The 13209-nt window shown below is 45.7% G+C and overlaps 1 protein-coding gene across 3 annotated transcripts in view; it reads right to left on the bottom strand.

Moving 5' to 3' along the window:
• Nucleotides 1-1745: 1745 nt before the first annotated feature.
• LOC8030021 (nose resistant to fluoxetine protein 6) overlaps nt 1746-13209 on the bottom strand; it is a 122774-nt gene continuing 111310 nt past the window's right edge. For all 3 annotated transcript variants that reach the window (XM_042292483.1, XM_042292481.1, XM_042292482.1), the window contains exons 14-16: nt 4673-4865; nt 3956-4098; nt 1746-3064 (exon numbers count right to left, since the gene is read on the bottom strand). In XM_042292483.1, the coding sequence (XP_042148417.1) occupies nt 2807-3064; nt 3956-4098; nt 4673-4865 (594 nt within the window). In that variant the 3' untranslated portion in view covers nt 1746-2806. The remainder of the gene's footprint in view (nt 3065-3955; nt 4099-4672; nt 4866-13209) is intronic.

Raw genomic sequence — 13209 nt, 5'->3', positions numbered from 1 at the left:
GATCTGAATGTCCACATGGTCAAATATGGTTCAGCATGCTTGTGAACAAACCATCCAAAAATTTACGATGTAACGACTTGCACTAAACGCTAGCCTTATTTCTAACAAACAGTATGGTGGGATTTACATAAAATAATGTCAGTCACAGAGGAGTGCGCAACATTCATCGTTCCTTCCTGAGGTGTGTTTATAAACGAAACCACGCGCACATGCATATCAAATCCACCACAAACATGCGTTCCCCTAAACCGCATAATGGCTCATAAAGGGCTTCATGAACCCGTGATTTGTTGCTCAAAATAGATTCAATGAACCTGTGGTGATCTTCTACAATGTTCCCCCGGCACACTGCAAATGAGCATCGCGGCAAAAAAATAAAAAATGAAAGAAGCCGGAGCCTCTTTGAGTCGGTCGCGGGTTCAAATAAAAGGAACCGAAAAAAAAAAGTTGGATAGGATACTCATAATTTTCTAGACTGAAGAAAAGCGGATTACTTATGCTTGCTCTGGCAGTGCCATGCCTCAATGAGGAAACAAGGCGACGGCGGAGGCTAGAGATTTGGACCTGCGTGTACTCACAGCCTCCGCGCTTCAACCGCGTCCGTCGACTCTAGGTGCTAAAGTTATGGGGGCACCCAATGTGGCTTGCTCAAGCTCGCGCATGCACTGAAAGGTTGGTGAGATCTGTCGTTTGACTGCTAGAAGCGTTTGGGAGGCAGAGACCGATCGCCAACGCCGATACCATCCATCCATCTTACAATAGAAAGCATACGGTTGCTTAAAGGGCTCTGATCGTCTTCGGAATGCATTGGAAGAAAAAGGAGCGGACTGAAGAACGCATCGGCTGAACAGAAGCAGCGTCCCACTGAGGTTCGGAATGTTCGTCGTGCCAATAAAGCGCCGGAAACGAGAACAAGGTTTAACGGTTGATAGTGGAGCTTGTTGTTGGCAGGGCATCTTGCAGCTCATTGCAGGACTTGCCACTGCAGTGCAGCGTTCAAGGACATAACCATCCTAGCCAGTAATAACAATACTCATGCGCGCGAGATGCTCGAGGCGCTTGCTATCGAAGAACAAGCGAGTGGGTGCGTCAGCACCCCGTCCATCACTATTCACAAAAAGGAGAGACAATATCTACGGTGCGTCACGGTCCAGAAAATGGCAGTATGAGCTTGTGGCGGGTGAATTTAAAATATTAGTTTAGGTTTAGGTAATGTGAAAATTTTGTAAACATACACATGCATTATTATATTAGTATAATAGGTTTTAATATGTAATAATTTTTGTTGGTGTCTGAAAACACGCAAGGAAAAAGAAGTTCCCACTAAATAATCGTTGGTAGTCAGCTGTCTATTCTCTCCTGTCTCAATTTCTCTATATCTTCCCCTGGTTCAAGCTGTCAAATATATATACAAACAAGGTTTAGCTAGGGGAAGGAGAAGCAATGTGGGATACTTCTGGTACGACCACGTGCTGAGTGAGCGAACGATGCTCGTCTTAATTTAAATGGGCGGAATATGGCCTTCATAGAAGAAACGTCCGAATGTCGCATTTTGTCGTAGTCGGCGGTGAAACACGGCAAGAACGCAGCCCCATTTTCCCCTTTTTTTTTCACAGCGTAGCTTGCCGGGAAAAGGCACAGGTTGGCCTCACTGCATTCAAATAAGCACCTATTTTCCCTGGAGAAAATCTGTAAAGACTAATATCATGCAATCTATTCTTTTTTTGGAATTTAGATACAGTGTCCTTGAACAGCAATCACGTGTAAGAGCTTTATTGTGATCCGACTTGCACTAATATCATAAAAAAATCAGGTCACTCGTGCATTCTCTGTGTTCCTTCTTTTGCCGTCTTCTGTTCTCTAACACAAAGTCATTTCGCAGTCACCATGATGACGTTGGAGTTACACACGCTGGGAAAGTCATCGATGTATTATTTTTCCCTTCATCGCACTCACACTTAAAGTTCTATGCTTTAAGGACTTACATATACTTTTTATCCCCGTCGGTAACTCCCAACCCGAAGTACTGTTATTGACCAGCACACGGTTATAAACAAGCCCGCGTTTGCCCAAACCAGAATCGCACGAGGCGAAGGATCTGTGCATGCGCAGTTCCGACAGCAGCGCCACCTCAGCGATGTGACGTCACAGAGTTCAGTTGATCTATACATCGTTTCGGCTTTAGTTCGGGCGCAGCGGACGCTAGGAGCTAATGGGACCAACCAGCAGGTAGAGCAACATGACGAACACCATCATGGTGCGCGTTTAACGCTATCTGGTCTGTCCCATCAGCTCCTAATATCTGCTGCGTCAGGACTTGATGTGAAACGAAGTATAGATGCCCTGTGGGAGTCACGCCTATCCCAAGCCTCGATTCCACATTCTTAGCGAGTAATCCCTGTTGCACGACGGAGCCGACTCTTTAGATCTGGCGTGAAGCACGCAGAGGTAGCAATTGTCCTAGAGCAGTTAGCTCTGAAGATGACCGTAAGGAGCAGAATATAGAAGGATCAGCACCCTTTGCTGGGATGCAGTTCAGAACGATGCAGCTATTTGTGTGTATATCTGTCCCTGATGAATCCACGTACAGACAATATTTTTAATGTTAATTCACAAATGGAATTCTCTAAACGCGCAACAAAATTATCACTCCGTCATCATCGCGTGTCACTATACAACCACACTTTCCGCACTCAAGAACATTTGGGGAGTTCACGGAAGTTCAGAGCGTCAATCTAGGTGCAGCACTTATGACACAAAATTCGTGGGTACGATCTTCGATTGGACGTTCGTCCACGAGTCCCGACTAGAGGTGGCTCCTTTGGGCGCTCTCATCTGTAGATCCACATCGAACTGGAAGTACAAATCCACAAGCGTGATGATGGCCGTTTTCCGTGGTTCTTGCCGGTTCCGAGTTCGGCTTTGTCGGCTCCATCTCGGTCGCTGGAGACCTGCGTCCGCCCAGGAGGGTTCGCTCCAATGTTGCCACGGGCGCTTCGCAGAACAAGAAGAGGACGTAGGCGCAGAGGTAGGACGCCATCACGACGGAGAAGTAGTTCATCGTCTGTAATTGTAATTTCAGGCGTATCACCTTTTCGCTGTAGAACTTTTGTCTGGGAAATAGTTTACCATACCATGCGTCATGCCGGTATATTGGAGTCGCCAACCTTTGCCACTACACACACTACGGACCATTTCGTACTATTGACTCAGTGTAGTAGTGCTATGTTGGTATAAGGGGAGATGGTTTCGGGCAGTTTTAATTTTTAATTACACAGCGTAGGCAACTTATTAAAAATATATATTTACACTCGCCACTGTACATTTTTAGATATTTTTAGCCCCCCCCCCCCCCCCAACATCCAATAAAAAGAGATAAAAAAGAGGCGAACTTTAACACATTTTGACATTCATTTACCAGCGTGATGGGTATGACCTTTGTAGTATAACCGTATTGATACCTTAAACTCAAACATTATAATGTGCCTTGTTGTTAACAAGCGAGCACTAACACTTCACAGGTACTATTCAATTTCGTCTCAGACAAGACCCTCTTTTACAAACAATCATGTGCGTTGATGTTGATCCTGTCTGCTTATTATGTTGATGAAATATTTTACCAATAAAAAAGCAACCCATATATTTTTTTTCTCTTAATTCTTGAAACGTTATCAGCACACTCTAATTCGTCAAGAAAGCATTATTGTTCCTTTCGGGCTACATGAGTTCAGGGATATATTTCGTAAGATTGACCCCGTTGCATAATGTATGTTCGTAATATGTTTATGCTTTTTGAATAAATGGACTCTGTAGGGAAAAATAACCAGAAGTTACCCTAATCCCAGACGTCTACTTATAGGTAATTAAATATCTAGAACCCCTACAAATTGATGAAATAATTCAGATTGTATCAATCAATCAACCAATTCGCTTGGAACGTTCTCAACCAACGTACCTTGACCATATACGTGTAGGCGATTCTTTCGCGGTTGGTCATGGTTTGGACGAGCAGAATGACCACGTGAGTCAAGAAAGCGCCGTATGAAAGCCGACTCAGGGGCACCAGAGCAGGCCACGACAGGAAAGACATCACGAACCCTGCAACAAAAAAACGCTTTCCCGTCGAAGGCTTCTAACTTTTGGTCATTGAATTTATTTTCGCACTTTTCCTGTGTGTACTTGTATCCTTTAAGGTTGAATACCGTTGATGATTTGGCAAGTTTGTTCATTCTTAAAATTATTAACAACGAAACAAAAAAAAAAGCGTAAAAAGGGGGGAAAAACTGACGCTGTTGTTTGCCAGTCTTCTCTTACGCTGTCCGTGTCGTTATGCTATTCGTATTTTTAATTCCGCAACAAATCTTTTGAAAGGTAGTTATACCTTGAGCGCCTTTGCTGGTATCAAACTAGACTGTAAAAGTTGCGAAAGTCACAAGAATGGCAAAAAAATAAAGCATAATAACAGATTGGAGCGACATTATTTGTGTAACTTATTCTGCTTCATATTTGCGCTATTACGTAGCTAGACATATTTTCAGATGAAGTTCTTATGCTTTAGAAGATGTCGCAGTCCTATATTGGAACACAAGTTTCACCTGAAAAAAGTTCCTACTATTGCAAAAAGTGCTCGCACTTTCAGAATCTTTGCGTCGCCAGGTAAAAGGCTTCGTACCTCCTCTGCCTGTTGCGCAAGCGAAGACGACCCAGCCCACGCTAAGTGTCCAAGCAACACGATGCAGTGACGCGAACAGCAGGCATTCCGGACGATAGATGGAGTAGGAATGGTCCGTGTACCACTTGTGGGGTGCAAACACAATGGCCACGCCACAGGCCACTGCTGCCGACCAACACAGCAGCTCCGTCGCCTGCAAAAGATATGCCAGTGAAGTAAATGGTGGTTATTGCAGCAAACAGACAAAGGAGATAAGATCACTAATTGCCCATCCTAAAGACTAAACAGTTTTAAAAGTTACTGTCAAAAAACAAAAATACTTCTTAGCTGTTACTAGGGCGCTCACATTTCAGATCTGCGGCACCTGGCCTCCCTCTCCCCTAGCATTCAGATGCCGGGACAGCAGTGAGATTGCAGAAATCATGGTACTATATTGTTTATTAAACACATAATCTGCAATAAATTGTCGGCATAATAATGGCAAGGACCTCCGTCGATCTTTATATGCCTGGGAACGAAGTTGTGTTATAGATAATTTGTTTGCAACCTTAGAAAGATGTCTTAAATGACTGGCGTGTATACAGGGTGTCTCAAACAGCGGCCAGGCTCTTTAAATCGACCGCAAAAATCAGTTTCTTAACCCATCGCGCTGCGATTTCGTGCAGCGTGGCCCACAGGTGGTACATTTTTTTCTATAAAATTTGCAAAAAGCAAACTTACCTGGGGAAAAAGTAAAAAAAAAGAGAAAAGCTTAACTCCTAGAGAAACGCAGCGAAGCCTCCCGTCTTCAAACAATAGGGCGCCGTTTGGCACGACAGACAAGAGATGGCGCAAGTAATCGCGACGCCAACTGCCGCCAACGAATGAGCATACGGCGCCGACCGCCAGCGTCATTAGCAGACGATATTTTTTACTCAAAAGCGGCACGCGTTCCGCAGGGGGCGACAGTCGCAGAATCAAAAACAGGCGCGGTAACAACAAGGAACTGCGAAGCAGGCGACTTAAGTACCCCCCCCCCCCTCCCTCCACAAAAAAACAAAAAAAAAAAACAAAAAAAAAACAGTTCAAATAACCCGACAAACCATTTTTTTAACTCGAGTGTGTGTCCATTCAATGTGTTCTGTTCTATAAGTAAGCATGATAAAAGCGTTCATTGGCAACCGACATCGAAAAAGCTCGCGCTGCTTTTGAGTGAAGAAGAACGTCTTCTATGTGACCCCGGCTCTCAGCGCCGTACGCTCGTTCGTTGGCGGCAGTTGGCGTCGCGACCGCTTGCGCCATCTCTTGTCTCCCGTGCGAAGCGGCACCCTATTGCTTGAGGACCGGTGGGTTGGCTGCGTTTCCAAAGGAGTTAAGACTTTTTCTTTTCTTATTTTTTCCTCGAATAAGTTCGCTCTTTGCAAATTTTATAGGTAAAAAAATGCACCACCTGTGGGCCTCGCTGCACAAAACCGTAGAGCGATAGGTTAAGAAACCTATTTCTGCAGTCGATCTTAAGAGCCTGGCCGCTATTCGAGACACCCTGTAGTACACCAAGCTGGCTCCTGTAATTGTTTTGCTTTCAGATAAGTATAATGAAAAACAACGCCAATCTGCCGGGAGGTACACACAGCGCAAAGAACGCTTAAGCGCTCATTCAGCTTGTACACTGTTCAATTATTTGAAACCTTGGATTCACTCGCAATTTTCTTATTACTGGCAGGTTAGCGCCGGCAAGGCACGGTCGCAGACGTTCGAATTCAAAATTGTTTTCGAAGCACGCGAGCTGAGAATCGTGCAGTGGAAGCGCCTCCACTTTTTATTGCGTTGGTAATCGCAAAACTGTATACTTATTTTTATTTTGCGTAAACAATCTACGAAGCTTCTTAAACCCACGTCATTGAACCTTTAAAGCAGATAAACTAAACCAATCACTTGCGATGGTCTAACAACCTCAGTATGACACGAATGACTTGTATGGAGACTTCGTCGGTCATTTCTAAAAGAAAACGTAAGGAGTCCTCAAAACAGTGGGCCACGCATTATCCTTCTTAAGTTTGCGTTCACCAGTATTACCTCCAGTAAATGCAGAACTCTTCTACTCTTACAACACAAGAAAACTCCCAAGACCAAAAATGCATATTCAATATAAATTACGCAAAACGCGAACTCGATTTTTTTTTTAAGCATATACTGCACTTATTACAACAAAATAGAACCGTGTTTTTAATCCCGCGTAAATAAACTATAGGCATAGCAGAAGGGTGAAATTTAGTGTGATTGAGACGTTAGAGCGGTCGCGATAGAACGCCAAAGGTTGAGAAAATTACACTACCACTGTCCGTATAACATTCGCGCGGTTTCAAGTTGAACCCATATCAACTAGTCCAGTTATCTTCTCTCTCAAGAGAAAAAACGACATTGTCCTATGAGCTCACGTCCAACTAAGAGAAATATCGTCAAAACAATAAATGACATTGTGGGCGCCCTTACAGCGGCCATGAAACGATTGTTCTACTTTCCCTAAATACTACTCAGAAGCACTCCCTAACAATAATAACCGAATAAACGTACCTTAGTTTTTCTTTCTAGTCAATGGCAGTCACTAAAAAAATTCGAGAAATATGAGCGTCGTTCATCCCCTCAACCAAGAGCCAGAACAAGCCGTCACGTGGCATGGAGGCCAGCGTTACTCATAGTCACGGGCAAAAAGTACAAAACGCGCGCTCAGCTCGAGGCATTGTTAAAGTCCGGCTATTGTCATCACCGTAGTGGTTAGAGAGGAGCCACTACGCGAGTGTCCGCCGTGGCATTGACTGTTACGAGGCGAAGCCGAATGCTTACGCAGTTCTCCTGTCCAATCCATGAGCCGCGCTCGACTGTCGTCAGGCGGGTGGTTTCGATCCCACAATTACGATCCCTCGCAATTGCACCGCGATAAAGAAGCTTCTCTAACACTGGCGGTTTGTGCGAATATACTTGGGCCAGACTGGCTAGTACGCCTCTGCAAAGTCATGAACATTCCAAGCAGATATCGTTTCATGAATCATTTGATAACCATTTTAGTGAAATACACTTGTCGACAAAAAAGAAAAAAAAATATTTCTTTCCTGCTCACTCGTGTTTTTCGCAGATATAAATGCCACGTGCGTCCATAAGCTCGGTTGGTTTTGACAATATTAGGCTTCAGGCGATATCGACTCGGAGAAATTCCGTCAAAGTGACTTTTGAACTAACTAACGTCATGTATGAGTTATAAACCCCAAGGGGAAATATAACCATCGACATAGATTAAGATTAAGTAAAACAGAAATGAGCTGTCATAATGTTGAAACAAAATTTGTTTTTAAACTTAAATAAAAACGGCTAGCAAAAAGAAAGAATGCACGCGAGTCTAATTTTACAGAAATGATGATAATATCCAGGAAGATCCTTCAGTTTTCCCACCCACTAGGGGAGCTTTCTTCCCCCCAAAATACTTCTGGTATGTCGTGAGCTTTGAGCGCAGAAGAGCAGCCAGTGCGCGGACGAAAACAACTAGTGCGGGCTGGAGTTCGGGCGTTGGAAAGATGGACCCTGCTCTTCTGATCCTGCCAATGTATCAGGGTATGTATGTGTATATATATATATATATATATATATATATATATATATATTAAAAAAAATCACTATCCGAGTAAAAGCTTCGGTTGCGTACTTGGCAATAGCTGCATCCTTCGTATCACATATGCCATGTGGGAAACTCGGAAACGGAAAAATAGCTGCTTAGTGCTAATGATGTCTGCCGTCTCTCTCTTTGCAAAAATATTCCAAAAGCCGGGTGAATTCATGATTGAAAAGGTTTACTCCGACTTAACATAACAAATTAATAACAAAACGTACAGACGTTTCGCCACCTATGCAGGTGGCATCTTCAGTATACACTGTCAGTGTATACTGAAGAACACTGACACAAATGAGGTGAGGTCGACCAGTCTACTTATCACACACGTCCCCGTAAACGTCCGGCAGGGGGCCACGGTTGGTGTTGCACACCGATGAGTCACGGCGAATGAACCAGGACTCGACGAATTTTCTTTGCCCCCACCTTTGTTCTCGGGCCAGCGTCTTCGCATTGTCCAGGTCGAAACTGTGTCCTGTCGTCCAGCAGTGTTCGACAAGTTCCGTCTTGGACCGCGTGGCATGGGTGGCCTTGGCAACGTCCCTTTTGTGTTCTTTCAATCTCGTTGCCCCCTTTCTGCCCGTTTCGCCGATGTAGGTCGCGTCACAATCCCCGCACTGCACTTTGTATACGACCCCCCTCTGACCGTCTGCAGAGGTGCGGTCCTTCGGTTTCGGGAACACATTCGCTAAGGTATAATGTGGTTTAAAAACAGTTTGTACGCCCAGCGGGCGTACAAACTGTTTTCGGAGAGCTTTGCGCCCGCTGGGCGTACAAACTGTTTTTAAACCACATTATACCTTAGCGAATGTGTTCCCGAAACCGAAGGACCGCACCTCTGCAGACGGTCAGAGGGGGGTCGTATACAAAGTGCAGTGCGGGGATTGTGACGCGACCTACATCGGCGAAACGGGCAGAAAGAGGGCAACGAGATCGAAAGAACACCAAAGGGACGTTGCCAAGGCCACCCATGCCACGCGGTCCAAGACGGAACTTGTCGAACACTGCTGGACGACAGGACACAGTTTCGACCTGGACAATGCGACGACGCTGGCCCGAGAACAAAGGTGGGGGCAAAGAAAATTCGTCGAGTCCTGGTTCATTCGCCGTGACTCATCGGTGTGCAACACCAACCGTGGCTCCCTGCCGGACGTTTACGGGGACGTGTGTGATAAGTAGACTGGTCGACCTCACCTCATTTGTGTCAGTGTATACTGAAGATGCCACCTGCATAGGTGGCGAAACGTCTGTACCTTTTGTTATTAATTTGTTATGTTAAGTCGGAGTAAACCTTTTCAGTCTCTCTCTTTGCCAGAAATCTATATATCTTCTGTTGGCACCAAAACGCTCGTGAGCCAATTTAGTCCCGTGTATCTCAATCATATGAGCGCGCCGTAATGGCTTGTGGGAAAAACAAAGCATATATATATATATATATATATATATACCGTATTTTCGCGATTCTAAGCAACCCCCCCCCCCCCCCCCTTCTCAAACATAAACACCTGAAAAAAGGTTTGCATGCGAATGTAAGCACCCAACAAGAAATTTGAGGTTGGAGACGCCTGTCTCGCCGAGCGCCGGAGTCACGAACGGCCGCTGGCGCTTGGTTTTAACGTCAGTTAATAGATGGCAGCACATACCGCCATTTTCCACTTTCGCATCCGTGCCGGTTACGAAAAGGGGCTCCGTTGCCGTACCCTCTATCGAAAATGTTTCGTCTGTTTGGTCTTCTTGCGTTTGTTGCAGTCGGTTGTTTTAAGCCTATTCGTCCGCGTTGGCTTCGTGTCGTATTCCGTGTGCACGTGGTTTGCGTAAGTCGTCCATCATGAGTGCGAAGAGAACTTCATACACGATGGAGTTCAAGAGAACGGTTATTGCTTACGCGGAAGACAACGGAAATCACGGCGCTGCTGAACAGTTCGAAGTGCGGCGTTCCGCGCAAGCCGAGGCTGAGTGGAGCGAATGATGAAGAGGAACGGTTTCTCTTTGAAACGCCGCACCACTATCCGCCAGAAGCTACCGGTGGACTTCGAAGACAAGCTCGTCAACTTCCAACGTTATGTAATGAAGCTGCGTCGCGAATCTCGCTACGAACTCGGGCAGATCGACATGCCAAGGACGTGCACCGTGAACGAAGTAGGCGCCTGAGAAGTAAATGTGGGTACGACTGGCTATGAGAAGCAAAGGGTGACCGTAATGCTGTGCATCACAGCCGACGGTCGGAAACTTGCGCCCTACATCACCCTCAAAAGACTAGTCGCGAGAGCAATTAGTCTTTTGAGGATGATGTAGGGCGCATGACGCAGCGCCTGGTGCAAATTGATGGCAAGCGGGCTACTATCCAATCTTTATTTATTTTCTTTAGAACATGTATTCTTTCATTTTGATTAAAATAAATTCATATTTCTTCTGCAAATTTCGTACTTTCGGGGCATTTTCCGAATCTAAGCACCCCTCCCCCCCCCCCCCCCCTTCTTTGAACATCGCGGGTGTGAAAAGAAGGGGGTGCTTACAATCGAGTGATTAAGGTATATATACTTTTTCTCACAAACCATAACGGCACGCCCATATGATTGAGATACACGGGACTAAATTGGCTCAGTATAGAGTCGTATACCAACCAATGCACCTTTGACAAACAAAACCGCGTTTGCCCGCACCATTCGCTGCGTGCGCGCCGAAAACAGATTCCGGAGAAGTGAAGCGCCTGCGCAGTGCTGCGTGGCGTCAAAGAGTTGGTCTATAGAACATTCTAATAATCACTATCTGCGCGCTGCCATCACTGTCTACCGGGCTGCGGATTGCCTTCTGAGCATGTGCGATTGCTCTCTTCTGAGAAATATCACAAGTCGCGCACACGTCCACAGCCTAATGACTCCGCATTTTCCGCCCGGGGTGATAAAGGCCGGGAAGGTTGACGGTGGCACGATACATCCATCGGTCGTCTGCTCACAGAGAAGACGCGTCGCATGGCGGTTACGCTCTGTCATCCCATTTAGGCCAGTCTTTTTGCGGCGAGCTTTGCACTTGGCCGTTGGTCATCGGGCCAGAATAGCCTTATACACGTAGTGAGCACAGGGGCCAGTCTAATTTACAAATAGCGCTAAGACGAAGACAGACGAAAAAGTAGGTAGGGCAGGTGCTGTCCTCCTACGTCTCACCTTGTCTTAGCGCTATTTGTAATTTAGTATATATAACCAGCTAGGGTGACCACCCGTCCCGCGACTCGCGGGACTGTCCCGCATTGAGGGCTCGTGTCCCGCGTCCCGCAAGAAATTCCCAAATCTACAAAATGTGTCGCATTTGATACTGTCGTAAACGTTACTCTGCAACTCATGGTGCTGCCGAACAACGGGGCACGGGGAAGCGCGGAGACCGCTGTTAACCGTGTGAATCCCAAAGGTACGCCATTTCTTTTTATCCAAGCATTGTGGAAAGCGACCGTCGTTCTTTCAGGAGATCCGCCGCGCATACTCCGTTGTGCCTCTCACCTTGGTTGCAAATTATTGTAAGAAAACTTGTTCTCCACAAGTTTAAATATAAGGTTCTCTAGTCATTTTGGGATCGCTGAGCCAATGCGAAAGAGTTGTCGTGGATTTTGTTTACACAAGGCAAAAAGCCTTCAACTCGAAAAAGAACGTAATGTTAAAAATGTGTGTAGGGCCATGTTGCTAAAATTAAGCGTTGACAGAAAACAATAACCCGAAAAAAAAAAATTTCTTGTTTCTTATTTACATTTGATGGTTTCAGTTCTGCTGCAGACGATTTTTATGTTTTCAACTTCGACACATATAATAACACATTTGGGATTAAAAAAATATCACTGGGATTGAACACTATTGGAGCTTAATTGCTGCAATACAAATAGCAGGTGTATAAACAGCACAGGATATTAAATGTGTTAACAGAGCCTCGGATCTCGTGGTGTGCGTGTTAATGAATTTACTGCCCCCCCCCCCCCCCCCCCCCCCCCACAACCCGGCGTGTCCCGAATTTCGCAAGCAGGAAGGTGGTCTCCCTATAACCAGCCCGCCAGAATATTTTGACACAGAGGGCAGGTTCGCAGTTTATCGTTTCAGTGTGACCAAATACGTTGCGACAACTATACACAACTCATGTTTACAAACAAACCGTAGCACCCCTAGCAGCACGCCACCGGCGCCGCGCATGCGCGATGGAGTGTGGGCAAGAAGCGCCGCGTGCCGCATGAGCAAACTATTGGAATGTTATATCTCAGTCTTGGGTAAAGTAAATCTAAAAAGTACTTGAACTGCCAAGTAAATGAGTGGTTCGGTACTTAAAGCAAAGTCGTAAGTGTATCAAGCACGATCTACAGTGTACTCAACTGTTAAATATAATGCGGGAGCTGTGGCCAAAGAGACTGCATGCGTCATCTACCGGCTCACTCTGGCAGCTTATGCCCAGCTCCGAAACAATCACCGATGCGTGACTCGGCAATAAAAAAATAAAAATAAAAATGTCCTTCTTCGATTTTTTTTTTTATGTTTAAGGAGGTAGGCCTTTATCTGAAAAACTGTAAGATCACCGAGATATGGTAGCCGCATGGTAAATGCGTAGGTGTGACTAAACAGAGTGACAAAAACAACAAAACAAACAAGTAGAAATTTAAAGCGCGGGTGATGAAGGAAGAAACGAGAACGTCATGCGATAATTGTATCGGGGAGTTGCGACAATCGCAAGAGCGCCGCCGTATGTTCGCCGCATCATTGATTTAATCGCTAGACAGGGGCCCTATAGCTGGACGCTTGGTGAAAATGACGCCGAGAAATTTGGTGGCCGCGATTGGCTAACGCCACACTTGACCTTGGCGCCGACCAATCATAGCCGACGAATTTCTCGCCGACTTTTCGCCAAGTGTCCAGCTTAGGGCCCC

The sequence above is a fragment of the Ixodes scapularis genome, unplaced genomic scaffold (genome assembly GCF_016920785.2).
Source record: "Ixodes scapularis isolate PalLabHiFi unplaced genomic scaffold, ASM1692078v2 PGA_scaffold3__209_contigs__length_174095766, whole genome shotgun sequence".
In the NCBI taxonomy this organism is placed as follows: Eukaryota; Metazoa; Arthropoda; class Arachnida; order Ixodida; family Ixodidae; genus Ixodes; species Ixodes scapularis.
This window is presented reverse-complemented; position numbering and strand designations above follow the sequence as displayed.